The sequence below is a fragment of the Myotis nattereri genome, assembly GCF_964212035.1.
Source record: "Myotis nattereri genome assembly, chromosome: 5".
NCBI classification, from domain to species: Eukaryota; Metazoa; Chordata; class Mammalia; order Chiroptera; family Vespertilionidae; genus Myotis; species Myotis nattereri.
In genome coordinates this window covers 81,420,741-81,437,494 of record NC_138080.1, presented here as the reverse complement: position 1 = coordinate 81,437,494, position 16,754 = coordinate 81,420,741, and the positions used below count along the sequence as shown (strand labels likewise).

Genomic DNA, 16,754 nt, shown 5'->3' with positions numbered 1-16,754 from the left:
AGGAACTGTTAAGAACCAAAAGAAAACTCTATGTAAAGAGCATAACATGATTCAAATATATGACTATTTTTATCTTGTCATCCTTTAGACCAATGCTGTCTAGTAGGAATATAACGTGATCTACATAGATAACTTTACAATTTCTAGTAGGCACATCAAAAGTTAACCAAAAAAAAAAGCTTTAAAGACATTTGCAAGTTATGGGGCACTTCCGGCATTCTCTCCTCAGAGCCTATGGAAGCACTTTAGGCAGGGAACTATTTCAGCAACTGGCAACCAAAATAGTGTGTCTGACTGTACATCCCTCATTTCCTGTGACAAAGCCCAAAAATCTGGACCCACCCCACACCAGCAAATAACCCCTTCCTCTTCAGCCACCAACCCTGTTTCAGGACTCTCAGATACGAACTTGCATTTGTTGAACCTCGACTAAACACTTTACATTCACTATCTCCTTTAATTCTCACAATAATCCTATCAGCTAGTTATTGTGTATATTTTACAGATAACGAAACTGATGTTTAGGTTAAGAAAGTAGTTTGCCAAATTTCAAATCTAGGTCTGTCACACTTCAAAATTCTCCAGAGGCCTAATTCCTAGTCATCTGGCAGAATTTCCAATTCTGCATGCACAAGAGGGTAGGAAATTGCAAGAAATGTTGATCAAAGACTTCAAAAAAAATGGGGTTACCCAAGAAAAAGAGAAGAGGGACAAATCCAGACTTCTTGTCCTGGCTCAGAAAGCCCCATGTCAGTCACCTGGGCCTCCCTCTCCAGGATCCCCTCATACCACCCTTGCTTTCCAGAATCTTCCAGCCACATGGGCCTCTGTTAACTAGCTGCTTTTCACTGCCTCATAGATCCTGGTGATTATTTGCCATTGTGCATCCTCCTCACTCAAGTTCAGGCTTCATGAGAGCAGGAAGATTATCTGTCTTGTCCACTATTGTATTCTCAGGGCCCAAAATCTGGACTGTGCCTGGCATGTAGTAGAATGAATGAATGAGGAACAATTGAGCTAGATGGGATTATTCTGAAGTGAATAGACTATCAAGAAGTGGCGCCCAGCCAGTGTGGCTCAGAGGTGGAGCATCAGCCTATGAATCAGGAGGTCACAGTTTGATTCCTGGTCAAGGCACATGCCCTGGTTGTGGGGGCTCAATCCCCAGTAGGGGGGCGTGCAGGGGACAGCTGATCAATGATTCTCTCTCATCACTGATTTTTCTATCTCCCTCTCCCTTCCTCTCTGAAATTGATAAAAACATATTTTTTCAAAGTGGCTATTGGGTGACACAGGGTTCTTACTAGTTGGGGTGGGCTCTTTGTGATCTGAAATGTAGTCTTGGGTTTCCCATTAGTGGCAGAGAATGACTTTGGAGCCCCCAGTTCTCAGGGCCTCTGAACTGGGGTCAGACCTCTTGTTTCTGGAGTCTCTCTGGAACTGTACCCTCCTGCCCCCTTCACCACCACCATTAAGCAGTGGCCTCAGACTGAGCGCATAGTGTTGCACCAGGACTCACGTGCAACAAGGTAGTGGAGTGACCACCACCTCTTCTCACCAGGAATCACCCCCACCCTCACCCTGGCTTGTTGGGAGGGAGGTGGCCCATGGAGGGGGTGGTTAGTGGGCCCCCTGTCTCAGAACTGCAATGAAGGTCAGCACTCTCTAACCTGAGAAGAGCTTTCTGTTTCCCTGGTTCACAAGAAGAGGGAGGAGACTAGTTGGAGATCACCAGTTGACCAAGAGGTTAGATCCCTGGATGTCAGCCTAACCTTAGAGCAAAGCCATCTGTGAAGATGTGTTCAGTTAGTAACCAGTCATGAGCTATACACTCACAATATGTGCACTTTCCTATATGTATGTTATATTTTTATTGTTTATTTTTTAAACCCACATACCTGGACCCACTCTCACAGGTTCTGTTTCATTATGTCTAGGATATTTCCTAGGCAGTTACATAACTTTTAAAGCTCTCCATATGATTCTTATTGGCATGTAGGGTTAAGAACTATTGATAAGCAGTGACTGAGGACTCAGGAAGGTGGGGATGTAGGTAAGGGGGAAGGATGCCTAGGCAGGATTTCAATCCCATTTAGAATTATAAAGTTCCAGAAAGCCCAACAGATTGATAGGTTGATATACATAAAACCTCTGGATGTCCAAAAGAAAACCATTATAAAATATAAGAAGCAGGTAATTGGAGGGAAATGTAGCAAAAGCTTCATAGCTTTAATATGTATACAGAACTCTTACAGATCAATAAGGTGAGCACCCAATAGAAAAATGGAGTACGGGCAAGAACAGACAATTCACAAAGAAGAAATACAATGGGCCGATACACTTAGGAAAAGTGGTCAGCCTCACTAGGAATCAAATAAATGCAAATTAAAACAACAGAGACGTTATCTTTTGCCTAGCTAATTGGTGAAGATTAAATACATGATAATACCTCATGTTGATGAGGGTGTGGAAAAAAACAGGCCCTGTCATTCACTGGTGGGAGTACAGATTGATGCAACCTTTCCAGAAGGTAATTTGGCAACCGTAAAGCTGAGGAAGATTGCAAACCTTTGTGACGCAGCAATTCCACTTTTAGGAAGATTGCCTTAGGAAATGATTGTGGATAATAATAACAATAATAGCTAACCTTTATTAAATGCTCGGTGCATGCCAAGCTCCACACGCATTATCTCATATAATCCTCACAGCCGTCATCCCACAGGGTGAGCTGTTATCACCTGTACTTTACAGACAAGGAAATTGAGGTGCAAACGGATTAATTAAGTCAATGACCAGAGGACACAAAACTAACAAGTAGCAAAGCCTGGATTTGAACCCAGGCAGTCTGAGTCAAGAGCCATACTACCTGCACAACAGCGTACACTGGGTGTGTGTATTGGATATATAATGTATACAGTGGGAAAAGGTGCAAGGATGTTCCTCTGGGCTTGTTTGTAATGGGGAAGAAAGGAAGGGGAGAAAACCTGCTACCTACCCCATGATAGGAATTGGTCACATAGATTGTGATATACTCGTGCTGGAATATTATGCAACCATGAAAAATGATGCTATAGAAAAAAGGTGTGAGGTCAATGGAGGAAAAAGGAGACTCATGTAATACTTTAAACAATAAAGAATTTAAATTAAAAAAGGAAAAAAAAGTATGTGAATACTAGGTTTTTTGTGTATATGTATGTTACTAATGATTCCATTTTGTTTAAAATGTGTGTGTTTTGTATCTGCATAAAGATCTGTGAAAGGATATAAAAGGAATTGACAAAATTGGCTGCCTTTTAGAAACATTGTATGGCTGTGGTGAGAAGTTAGAGAGAGACTTGTTGTTTCAAGCCATATATCCTTTTTCACTTCTTGAATTTTGAATCGTGTGAATATATTATCTATTAAAATAATGTGGCCTGACCTTCTCCTTCTATCCCCAGCCCTTAACTCGTAGCTGAGTTGGCTCGTCCCTCAGTCTGAGTTGGGGCAGCTTCTCTGGGCTTCAGCACCTTCATGCCTCCCTGAGCCATGCTGTGTGCCAATGCCGGGTCACAGCTCCCCTCAGAGGAGGGGCTGTCTGTCATCTTGGTCTGCCTGGGTTGCCTGGGACAGAAGTTAGATCATGAACACTGAAGTCAAGGAGACCTGGCTTTAAATTCCAGTTCCATCACCTTGAGGAAGTGACTTCACTGTCCTGTGCCTCAGTTTCCCATCTATAAATGGGTTTAATCACTGCAGTGAACTTATCAGGTTATTGTTATAAGATAATGTATGTAAAGCTCCCAGTACCATTTCAAGCACAAGGGAAACTCCGTCCAGGTAATAGCCACACGGCGTCATTTCAGACCCTCTGTGAATGCTTGTTGAATTGAACGAGGAAATGACACCTGGAGGGGCAACTCCCCAGGCCCAGCCCAAGGACAGTGGCCCTTCCTCCACTGCTCATACTTGGCACTGCCCCATCGTTGCCATGCTCACCTCCCTGCCTTGTGCCCCCACAGCCACCCGGCCCAAGCTGAAGAAGATGAAGAGTCAGACGGGACAGGTGGGGGAGAAACAATCGCTGAAGTGTGAGGCAGCGGCCGGTAACCCCCTGCCCTCCTACCGCTGGCTCAAGGATGGCAAGGAGCTCAACCGCAGCCGCGACATTCGCATCAAGTACGGTAATGGCAGGTGAGCAGCAGCCACCCCTCCCTCCTGGCATCTTCCCTCCTGAGAAGGAGGGTCCTGAGCTGGCAGAACCGAGGGCTGTGTCCCCAGACTCACCTGTAGATCAAATTCCTCACCCCCTTCCTTGCCACCCCCAATTTCTCCTTGCTACCCTGGGCTCCTCTGGTTATGTTGGCCCAGCGTCTTCAGACTATAGATGCTTAATCAATGTCTCTGGATGGTTGAAGGCAATTTGATTGTCAGTCAGCTTTGCCTGTGGAAGTCCACTCTTGTCCTAGAACTTCTCAAAGGACCTCCCACAGTGTCTGAAAGCCCAGCATTTGGCAATCCTTGGGGGGAAAACCGCTTGCAGAATGCATCTGGGAGGCCATGTGTGGTGATGGACTGGTTTCTCAGCTCAGCAAGCTGCACTGGGCAGAGAGCTGGATTAGGGGAAGGGCACATGGCTTTGACTAGTGTTGGGGGAGTCTGTGTCTCAGACAGGCTCCCCTATGACATAGGATTGTCTTTAATCTGGAGTCAGCGCTCCAGGGAAGTGAATCAGAAGCTCAGGAGCCTCCAGCTGTGGGAGATGGCCTCTCTTCCATCTTGGGTTGGTCGAGCGGGGGCTTTGGGCACCAGAGAAGCCAGGAGTCCAAGGGCAGCTCCTCACCTCTCTTCTGCCTCTCACAGCCCCCGACAGACTGTTGGGTGGCAGAACAAGCAAAAGGGGGAGCCCCCCTCTGCCTGCTGAACAGAAGTTCTGCTTGACCTCTGTTCTGTCGGCCCTGAGGGCCAAGTGGCCTTCCCTCTGTAGCCGAGAGCACCCTAGTCTTTCCTGCCCCTCCAGAGTATCTTACAGCCACCCGCTCCCTGGCTATCCTTTTCCTCCTCACTGCCCCCCAAATGCAAACAAGGATGATTTTAGAGGACCCAGCCTGCCCCACAACAGGAAGTGATGGAAGGCCAGGGCTCAGGCTGCTCCTGGGTTGCCATGTGGCCCTAGCTGTGCACATTCTGCCCCTCGGCCTCAGTCTCCAATATGTGAAAGAGGGTGTGGGGGGAGGAATCTGGGAGGCACTTCAGTTTTCTGACTGTCCTTTCAGGAGTGGGGAGCATAGGCACATTGGTCACCTGGAAAGTGGTCCAGGTGAAAGTGGAATTTACGAAGAGTTTGATTTAGAGCAGTGATTCCCAACCTTTTTTGGGCCATGCCCCACCTGAGCATCTCTAAAACCCTGATGCCCCCCGTGACATATAATTCTTATTATTCAAAAAGTGAACTCCTTTTCATGTGGAGGAAGCCTAAAAAGGCCATTAACTTGGTCTAAACAAACTTCCATAGAACATGGCATCCATGAAAGAGAAAAATAAAAGAACGAAAGGACAGTTGAAGTACTGAGGAAGAAATCACTAAGAAGTTGTTTAAAAAATAATAATAATATGAAGTGATATGAAAAATAGCAAATAAAGTTTCAAAACATATAATAGAGAACTGAAATGAATAAGTATGTCAGAATATATATTTATACTAGAAGCCTGATGCATGAAATTAGTGCAAGGGGCTCGTCCCCCTCCTGCTGCTGCCTCTGCCTCACCCTGCCACCATGGCTTCGTCCAGAAGGTTTTCTGGAAGGACATCCAATCTAATTAGCATATTACACTTTTATTATTATAGATACTATATAGGGGACCCCTAGGACCATAAGGAATGCAAAAAAAATCACTGTTAATAACTCATTCTTGAATTGCCCCTCTTAAAAATCAAATTACCACCCTGTGGGGTGTGTGCCCCATGTTGGGAACCACTGGTTTAGATCAAAGGTTTGTGGCTGAAAGAATGCTGCATCCTAAGGAAATTGGGGAGAGGGGTCTTGTGTGTCCCCAATCTACATATTCAGCAAGAAACTCAGGTTGCCCACCAGGCTCACCTTCTGAGGCCACCCCATCCATTCCCACTGCCCAAGACTGGCTCCAAGCTGGAGAAAGGAATGGACAGGCTTCTGGGATTGTTGGGGCTCCAGTCCCCTCTTTCTGGGAGGTCAGAGCAAACACTCTCTCTGGACCTCTGCATCTCAGTGAAGGAGGGGAGAGGCCATCTCCAGAAAGAAAACAGAAGCGGGAGAGAAGGTTGTCCCTTGTATCCCCATTACTCTGAAACATGTCCACAGCTTGGCCATCCTCATCCCCCCATTCCTGACCCCATGTCACATTCATACCTACCCACACACACGAGCACACACACCCTCAGAGCCCCTGTGCCACCAACAGGATCCTTTCTCTGGTGACTTCAGCCCTTCTCTCTCTCCTCATAAGCGCACTCACATCGCTTCCCTCCCCATTGCTGTGCCTCTTCCTCCTCCAGCTGTTGCCCCATCTTGCTTCTTCCCTCCACCACCACACGGAGTCAGTTTCAAGCCCACTGACTCCACTCTCCTGTCCTCCACTCCTCTCGGCTCCACTAGACTCTGCCCTGTAAATACTCCCCCAGCGACTTCAGAGCTTCCTGGCCCTGCACCTCCAGGCCTGTCAGCAGTCATTGACGTGGGTGCCACCTGCTCCCGTGCCCCTGTGGTTCTGCACCTCTTAACCAGCCTTAGTCACCATCAGTGCTGGAACTTTCCTGTCTTTTGAGCTTCACTCTCCTCCCTCCCTCTCCACCTGTGAGTGTCTGCACCCTCTCATATCTGATGACCCCAGGCCTCCATCTCCAGTTTGATGGCTCTTTTTAAAACCTGAGTTCCAGACCCATGCTGCCAGCTAAACACTAAATACCACCCCTGCGATACTCCACAGGCATCTCTAGTCCAGAGTGCCTCAGTCTGGCCTCTCCCTCCTGCCCGCTCTGGCCCTGCCTCACCCTCCCGTGCTCCCCTCTCAGCTGTGGCAGAAGCAGATGTCTGTTGCTGGGCACTGCCCCGTGCCATCCCCTGCAGTTGGGTATCACTTCCCCAGAAGGCACTCTTCTCCCTGCCTCGCAAGCTTCTTATCTGGTCTCCTAGCTTAGCCTCTTCTCCACTGTCCCGCTCTTGGCTGTCCCCACCCTTTCTGGTGATAGGCCCTTTGTGGATTCATTTCTGTATCTAACATAGCATCAACTGTGTGCCAGGCGCTCTGCCAGAGGCTGGAGAAACACCGGGGAATGGAACTGGCGTGGTCCCGACCTTCACAGAGTTCCTAGTCTAGCCTCTAGTGTAGAATGTAGGTAAAGCCCTCCGCCCTTTCTTCAGAAGAAGTGTATCTCATCCACCCAATTTTGCTTACTATTCTAGACGTCTAGAGTCACCGACTCGCATGACTGTGACAGGGGATGATGATCTTTCTAACATGGGCACATATCCGATCTTCATTCATTTACGTGACAGATCTTGAGTGCCTGCTGTATGCCAGGTACAGCCCAGGCCTTGGGGCCCTTCCGACTCTTTTCTTCCTGGCCTCTAAGTCACTGCCCCGCTGTTCCCCAATACCTCAGTGCTCCCGATCTCTGCTCTTTCCTTTCATGACCCTGGACTTGGGCTCAGGCTGTTCCCTGTACTGGCAGCAGACCCCCCCTCCCTACCCCCCCCCCCCACACACACACACACTGTCCCTGAAAAAGTTCTCCAAGGCCCAGCTTAAATGTCATAGCCTCTGGGACATCTTCTTGAGTCCTCCAGGCAGCTCTCGTCACCTCCTGTCATAATGCCTCAAACACAGTTCCATTGCATTGTTGGGGGGATGTCTCTCTTTCTAGCATGAGAGGGCTCACCATACCCATCTCCCCTGCATGGCCGGCAGAGGGTGACAGTAGGACTGGACAGGTCGCCCTTTGTGTTGACCTGGACTTTGAGCATTTCAGCATCCTGGTCAGGCTTTCTCCTGGGTATCGGAGACCCCTGAGAGCCTGAAGTGTGCCCCTGTCCCCTTCCTGTCAGGGACCCATCCTAGCTGCTGCCTTTCTGAAATGTCCTAGCTCCACCCACCCTGCCCCTGGGCTCCCAGCAGTGAGAGGGTGGAGTGAAGGAGTGGGCCATAATCGGGAACTTCTGATTCCGCGTTGTGACTCAGAGAGCTGCCACCTCCACTCACACTTCCCCTGGCATGGGGGCAGGGGCAGGGTCTCCTGGCTGGCAGCATCCTCTTTCCTTCTGCCCACACTGCAGCTTGCTCTCTGGCCCCCTATCACACCTCTGCCCAGGCCACACTCTGTCTTGACATTGGTCTTGGCCTTGCAGAGACCCCCTTCCTGGCAGGTGCTATCTGCCTTAGGGGCTGCCGCAGGAGGTATCTCACCCAAGCCTTCCTGCCCTGGAGAACACTGGTCCCCCAAGCCCTGGCACCGGCCCTCCCCTGCAGAACCATGAGTTCCCTTATTTATGAGGGGCAGGCTGGGACAGGCCCCTCAGGCAAGCAGAGGGAGGTAGGCGCTGGGGAAAATGTGTGAGTAGAGGACGTGGCAGCCCAAATCCCATCCCTGCCAACAAAAGACTGGCTGAGAAGGGAAGGGAGGGGCATCCATCACAGGGGCAGGCCTGAGGCAAGGGGGCCAGGGGCGCCAGGCCTGCCTGGAGGTGGGAGAGAGTCCTGAGTCCTAAGTCCTTGCAGTTAGGAGTGAGGAGAGAACCTAGTGTGTGTTATTCCTACGCTCCTCGTTCCTCAGGGCCAGGGAGACCCGCAGAGCCCGCCTTCAGCTCTGACCCCAGGACCTCTTTCGAAAGCCTGGGGCCCACCGCCCTGGAACTGGCAATATCATCACGCAGCTGGTACATGTAGGGGTCATTCTTTTTGCCCCCTTGCTCTTTCTGGTTTCTCAAAGGGGAGTGGCTCTCCCTGGGCCCCCCACTCCTTTCCCCACTTTCCCCAGGTCTCACTTTCATGTGGAAGCTCTTCTTTCCTGTTTGAGCCTTAATCCCTCCAGACATCTGTGAGCCTGGCTCTGTCTTGTCCTGCTACATATGGTGTCATATGAGGAAGGTCCTTGGAGTTCAGCTGTGGGTGACAAGGAGGTTCTGGCTCTGGGTCTGCTCTGCCGTGACCCTGTGACCCTCAGGCGATCCCCCCTTTTGCTTGTCTAGTGTCAGGGAAGATCTGGTGTCTGGGGAGCCTGGTCCTGAGGCAGCTGGGCTTCCTGGCATGTAATTAGGCTGAAGCCAGGAAGGAGATGCTGTCTTAGCCAGAGGGGCCTCCCAGGCTCTGTTTAATGAAGGAAACAAATTTGAATTGACAGAAGAGGGTTGTAGGCAGACACCAGGCCAAGGAGACACAGACTGGCTTGAGCTGGCAAAATTGGGTGGGGTGGAAGAGTAGTGGGAGGGTCAGGCAGCTGTCACTGTAACATCAGTAAGGATATTGCCATAGCAACAGGGCCTACCAATAAGACAACCTCACGAACCCTTGTTTGGGGAATCTTGGAGTGAGGACGTCTGGGAAGAGGCCCACACCCAGAGGCAGAGGTGGAGCCCAGGAGACTGGTGCCCACAGCCCAGCCCTGGTAGAGGTATGGGTCCGTTTGCCATCTCCTCCCCTGGACCTGACCTCTCTACTCACCTCCCCTGTCCTTCCTCTTCGCCTTTTCTACATCCTGGGCTCCACCACTCCTCCAACCCACTACATATATTCTGTGAATCTAGTGTTTTAATTCAGGACTAAAAAGAGGAGGAGATTACAGCATGGAGAGAAATTTTCATGCTACCTCTTGTTTCTCCTTGGGGGCCAGTCTGGGGTCCCGGGCTTCATCTGGGGCTCCAGCCAGCCCCTGGAGAACACCGGAGCAAAGCGAGCAGTGGGACATGTGACCAGGACCTGCAGAGCCCAAGTTCCCTGGGGCAGGTGCAGAGAGACGCTGGGAAGGAAGGAGAGGTTGGAAGGTCTTCAGAAAAGGGGAGAACCAGGGCCAGGTATCCTAGAGTCACACACAGCACTGGAGTCCCTGCCCAGGCCTGGCCCATATCTCTCGGCATGCAGGGACTGGGTGCAGAGTCCTCCACAGAGGGGTCTACCCCAGTGTCAGGCTCCGGGAGAAAGCCCATGCCCTCATCAACTCCAGCACTTTGTCCACTTCTGCCTTTGCCTTGCCATGTACCCTTGTTTTCCCATCTGTGCTGTCCTGTCCGCCTCCTCCAGATTAGCCAAACCAGGCCACAAGGACAGGATCTCTTATTCCCTAAGCTATTCAAGCTCCTGGCTCTCAGAAAGCACTCAGTAAACTTTTATTGAATGAATGAATGAATGAATGAATGAAGTGAAAGCCCCTTGGAGAGGCCACGGTTGCCCCTTAGTGGCAGGGCTAATGTGAAGTTAGGGGAGAGCCACATGTTGGAGCTGGGAGACTGGGCACAGTTGCCATGGAAACCTGTCAGAACAGCCCCCCCCCCCCCCCCCCCGTAGGTATCCGGGAATAGGCTTTGCATTTAGAGTGACAGGCTGCCACTTCCAAGGAATGGCTGAGGTAGCTGGTGAGCCAGTGGCTGACCGGTTCGGATTGGGGGGAAAGCACTGAGACTCGGGGAGGGGCGCTGAAAGAAGGGAGGTGGCCATGTGACTTCCTAAGGGACCCTGATTTCCTCACCCAGAAAAATAGCTACAAATAGGGACCAGCCCTGGAAACATGGATGTGGAGATTCGTAGGATTAGAACATGTGTGTAGCCACTAGCCCTGCCCTATGCTCTCCTGGTGCCCGGGTTTCCTTCCAGCTCAAGGGACTCAGTGTTCCACCTGGACCTCAGACTCCACTTCCCATCCACACCTCGCAGTCACTGTGGCCCTGCAGGGCGAGGTGACCTCTGGGTGACCGCTGGGGAGTCACAGCCAGCCTGGGCCCTGGCTCACGCCTCTCCCCCTCTTATTACCTCCTTAACCAGAAAGAACTCACGACTACAGTTCAACAAGGTGAAAGTGGAGGACGCAGGGGAGTACGTCTGCGAGGCTGAGAACATCCTGGGGAAGGACACAGTCAGAGGCCGGCTCTACGTCAACAGCGGTAGGTAGTCCGCCCACAAAGGGAGGGTTCCTATAGGGGTTCCAGTTGCCCCCCCAGCCCTGGGGAGGCCGGCACATGATCCATCTTGCACTTGACTCCCCTCCCTCCTGCTGCTGCCATATCAAGCACCGAGATCTGGGCCGATTCAGAGAAATGCAGTCGAAGCATAAATGTTTAGCTTTGTTATCGGGGCCTGGAAGAGCCGCCAGCTCTCATTTTAAATACCCTAAAAACTAAATATTTTGAAATCAAGAGGTGGGGGTGGGGGAAGGATATTTTTAGAAGGCAATTATGGCAGGCTGGGCTGCCAGGACCAGGCTCCGAGGAGAGGCAGGCCCAGGGTGTGTGCGTGCGGGAGCTGACTGCCTGGTGCCTGTTGCTTTGCTGGGCACGTGAGTGCAGGCAGCTGTCTCCACAGGGCCGTGGTGGGAGGCTTGGGTGCCTTTGACCCTGGGGACAGCCTCTGTTCAGGGATGGCAGGCCCCTGCCCTGCATGTCATTCTCTCCCTTGAAAACTTGTGAGGTCAGAAGCTCAAGATACCCTTAGCATCCCCTCTCTAGTTTGAGCATGGAGGCTGCCTCCTGCTGGGCTGTCTGTCCTCTGGGGCCCTTGACTGAGGAAGTCACTGGAACTGCCTGTCCTCAGGCTGCACCCCTCTACACTAGCACACCCCACAGAACATTTCCTTCTTCCTGACACCCAGGCCTAGCATACCATTTGGCTCCCTGGTTATTTGGGACGGCTTCCCAGTCCTGTTCCGGTCACAGATTCTAATCCTGTATCTCTCCTCGCCTACCTATATTTCCAACATATAGCCTTTCAGGACTCTAAACCCAGCATGGTCCAAAGAGAGCGCGGACATGGCTGCCTTGGGCCTGCCCTCAGAGGAAAACTTGGCACAGACGCTCTCTGTCCTGTCTTGTGAGGGATCCCCTGCTCTCCCAGCCTCGCAGGCTCCTCCGTCTCCCTTGCCACTGCATCTAATAGATCCTGGTCAGGCTTCTTTCTGGACCTTTCTCACACCTGTCCCTTCTATTCCATCCCCACCTCAGGAGCAGCCTCGGCCCAGGTTTTATCCCTCATCACCTGAACCAGAGCAAAGGCCTCTCATGATGCTTTCATCCTGTCATGCACCCACCCTGGGGCCACAGAACAAATATTTTGTCCCACAGCCCAGCTCTTGAGGGAAGCCCAAAGGATCTTCCCAGTCCTAACTGCAGCCTGTCGCTTGCATCCCATCATTATTTCTCCTCCCGGGTCATCTCTCCCAGGCAGCCTTCCTCCCTGACCACTCCCAGCCTGAGGCCCACACCTGGGCCACTTCTTGGTCAACCATGGTCTTGTGTAGCTCTTGAATTCCAGCCTTCGAAGGTTCTTCAACTCTCATAGAGTTGCTGAGCTTTCTCTGTGGGTATGACCTCCCCAGGGCAATTGTGTACCAGGAGTGGGGAGAGTGGGATGGTGCCTTCTCCCCAGGAGTTTCAATAATAGCCACAGTTGCTGAGAGCTGCTCTGCACCAGGCTCCACATTGTCTCTTGAGCCCGTACTCAAGGCCATGAAGTATTTTAATATATATTTTTATTGATTTCAGAGAGGAAGGGAAAGGGAGAAAGAAATAGAAACACCAATGATGAGAGAGAATCATTGATCGACTGCCCCTTGCATGCCCCACCCTGGAGATCAAGCCCACAACCCAGGCATGTGCCCTGACCAGGAATCGAACCATGGCCTTCTGGTTCATAGGCCAATGCTCAACCACTGAGCCACACCGACCGGGCTGAAGTATTTTACAAATTATAACACTGAAACTCATAAAGGTTAAATATTCTTTCCAAACAGCTAGACCGTGCACTCCAGGAGGCTCTCTGGGCTGTTTATTATTCTGCCTCTGGGCCTAGCACAAGTGCCTGGTTTACAGCAGGCACCTGGGAAATATTATATAAAAGGGCTTAGAACCTGCTCCAAGTCCATTAACTAACTCCCACAAGCCCCAGCCTGGGCATGGTTGTGCTGGGGGCACCTGGGCCCCCTGCTCCTCCCAACCTGCCCCAAGCCTGGGAAAATGGATCCAGCATCTGCTGCCTCAGCCAGAGTGGGCAGACATTCTCAGGTCCACTTTGGATTTTAGATTTCCTATTTCATTATTCAAGGCTTTCTTGGTTAGAGCTGAGAAGAACCAACCTAACTTAAAACTACGTGAAGGAATTTATTGTTTTATAAAACTGAGATGGCCAGAGGTCGAACAGGCCCCAGACGTGACAAGAACTCAGAGCAGGGGCAGGATCCTCTCTCCCACCATGTTAGCCTCATTTTCTCCTATTGGAAAGCAGGTTTCCCCATGTCTTGGGAATGGACAGGGAAGAGGAGGCCCTGGCCTCAGACAGCTCCAGGTTTATATCATCCCAGCTCGCCACCCAGGGAAAAGGGATAGTTTGTCTCTGTGTCCATTCATACAATCACACAGGTGGGTTCCGATGGCTCCCTGCTCAGGTGATGTGCCGGCTTAGCCCAGTCACCGTGCTCAGGGGGGTGAGGTGCCACCTGTGTGATTGTATGATTACCAGGCCTGTGAGTGTGTAGAGGGGGTACTGAGAGGCAGAGTACTATGAGTGTGCCCTGCTAGAACTACGGGGGGCGGGGCAGGCACTTCCGTAGAGGTGTGCTGTTAGCAGAGGAGGAGGAAAGGGCTGCCATGCGAAAACCACAGGAGTGCCCTCTCTCCTGCACAAGGCTGGGGACCTAAGGCTCAGGACTGTTGAGAGATCCCTCAGATAAGCTGCAACTCCCCCTACATGCAAACTCCTGACATTCCTCAACAGCCCATGTTCTGACCAGTTAGGGAACCGGACAGTGGAGCTTCAGGCTGCGCTCTGAGGACTTCCCACGTGGCTTCTGGCCTCTTGTCCTTGCAGCCTGGCCAGAGAGCAGCAGGGCAGAGTGGCGGAAAGAATTCAGAGCTTTGGTCTCATCCCAGCTCTAAGGCGCAACCCAGGATGAGTTACTCTACCTCCCTAGTCTTAGGGTTTCCCATCTGAGGCTCAGCTAGATGATCTCTAAGCCCCTGCCCCTTTGCTCATGAAGAAACTTCTGGGATTCTGAGTTTGATATTGAGGCTGACATCCTATGCACTGAGCTGCCGCCGCCGCCACCACCAACCCCCCCGCCCCCAACACACACACACACACACACACACACACACACACACACACACCACCTCTTCTGTTGCTCTGTTCAGTCCAGGGCAGGAAAGATCCTATTCTTGATGTGGGGAGGTAAATGGGGTCACTGAAGGGTACCGGAGGCCCCTGCTGGGACGTTTTCCCAAGCAGAGACGCCCAGGCTCCCTGTTTTCCTGTGGAACCCAGAAGCAACCACACCCTGGGGAGGGGGGAGGGCGGGTAACGGGCCTCTGTGCCTGCCCCTCTCTGACTCATCCCAAGGTGGGTAGGATTGGCCCGCCCGGGCCCCAGGGAAGCCAGGGCTACTGGAGTGAGGAGGCCAGAAGAGGGCATGGGAGGGGTGGCAAGGAGCAGTGGTTGTTCAAGGAGCATCATGGTGGCTCTTTGCTACTGTAGCTCTGTTCCAGCGGCCCTCGATGCTCCTTCCCCAAATCACAGAGCACCCTTCTTACAGTCACAGCTCTGCTAGCTCATAAGAGGCACATTCCTGAGTTGGCTGGCATAAGGAGGAGGAGACAAGGAGTTTGTGGTGCTTTTAACAAAAACAGTCAGCTTGGTCCAATCCACTTCTGAATTAGAGAAGCCAGCTGCCTCATCCCCAGGTGAAAGAGAATTTGGGAATTTCCCAGGTGACTGTACTAGTCCCAGATGTCAAACTTGCCTATCCTTCACCCAAATGGCAGGCAGGTTTGGCCTGGGTGTCACAAGACCATGGAAGCCCCGGAGAGGCTTCTGGGCCTGTCCATTACCTGGAGGCTTAAAAAGGCTAACTTTAATCATGCATGCACTCTGACTCATGCAGGCACACACACGCATGCACTTTCACACACTCAGCAAGGCCTTACTCAGCAAGACCCTGTTTTGAGCTCTGGGGAAGCAGTCTGGGCTTCTGACAAAGTTACTTAAATGGCAGGAAGCTAAAACCTGAACTCAGTGTCTGCCTGTCCTAACATACCAAAGAGGAAGGATAGGCAACTTTGGCAACTTTATCAATGGGAAAGGGGGCATTCTGGGTAAGTGGGAGGGAGCCTTGAGGGATGAAGAGGTTTCTCCATGAGGGAGGGAGAAACAGCTGCTGCAGCTGGCAGCAGGAAGAGCATCCATAGCATCTGCCCCCTCCTGACCCATTCTCTCTTCAGGGACCCGGTAAACTTACACCAAGAAACTAATGGCTAATGTGCCCAGGCATTTTTCTAAATCAAAATTTTTAGGTCTAATTGACATGCTATAAAATTCACCCTTTCTAAAGCATACAATTCAGTGGGTTTTCCTGTATTCACAAAATTGTAAAACCATCACCACTAATTCCAAAACATTTTCATCACCTCAAAAAAATACCAAGTACTCATTAGCAGTCACTCCCCATTTACCCCTCCCCTTAGTACCTGGCAACCACTATTCTGCTGTGTGCCTCTATAGATTTACCTATTGTGGATGTTTTATATAAATAGAACCATACAATATATGACCTTTCATGACTAGTTTCTTCCACTTGATATGTTTTTAAGGTTCATCCACATTGTAGCACTTATCAGCACTTTACATTTTTTTTTAATATTTTTTATTGATTTTTTACAGAGAGGAAGGGAGAGAGATAGAGAGTTAGAAACATCGATGAGCAAGAAACATCGATCAGCTGCCTCCTGCACATCTCGAACTGGGGATGTGCCTGCAACCCAGGTACATGCCCTTGACCGGAATCGAACCCGGGACCTTTCAGTCCGCAGGCCGACGCTCTATCCACTGAGCCAAACCGGTTTCGGCAGCACTTTACATTTTATAGCTGAATAATGTTTCATAGTATGGATATATCACATTTTGTTTATCCATTCATCAGTGGGGTCATTCAAGTTTGTTTTCACATTTGGGCTATATGAATAATGCTGCTATATCATTTGTGTATAAGTCTCTGTGAGGACATATATTTTTAATTCTCTTGGGTAGGAGTAGAATTTCTGGGCCACGTGATAACCTTCTGTTTAATTTCTTTGAGGAACCACCAGACTGTGTTCCAAAGTGGCAGTACCACTTTATATTCCCACCAGCAATGCATGACAATTTGAATTTCTCCTCGTCTTCACCACCACTTGTTATTATCCATCTCTTTTATTGTAGCCATCCAAGTGAGGGTGAAGTGCTATCTCACTGTGGTTTTGATTTTCTTTTCCCTGATGACCTCCCAGGAATATTTGCATTTAATAGGAAACAATGTTTTGATCTACAGAAAAGCTACGTCCTCATCAGCCAAGGTTCAGTGGTAAATGAGATAGACAGGGCCCCTGCCCAAAGGGAGATTACATTCTAGTGGAGGGAAGGGGCTAAGCTTTAAACAGCTAGTAATTGCACAACTAGTCCTTTAATTATGTTAGAATGAGACTACAAGTACAGATATACAAAGCTACAAGAAAAGTGAGGAGGAGCCTGAGCAGCCTCTCTGAGATACTGATTTGTGTGTGTGTGTGTGT

General features: G+C 50.5%; 1 protein-coding gene across 5 annotated transcripts in view; it reads left to right on the top strand.

Moving 5' to 3' along the window:
• The window catches only part of NRG2 (neuregulin 2), a 178,846-nt gene that overhangs the window by 134,659 nt on the left and 27,433 nt on the right, over nucleotides 1–16,754 (top strand). For all 5 annotated transcript variants that reach the window (XR_013995970.1, XM_081090809.1, XM_081090808.1 and 2 more), the window contains exons 2-3: nucleotides 4,002–4,173; nucleotides 10,990–11,108. Coding sequence is in view for 4 of the 5 variants with exons in the window: in XM_081090809.1 (XP_080946935.1) it covers nucleotides 4,002–4,173; nucleotides 10,990–11,108 (291 nt within the window). In the remaining variant the exon portion in view is untranslated. The remainder of the gene's footprint in view (nucleotides 1–4,001; nucleotides 4,174–10,989; nucleotides 11,109–16,754) is intronic.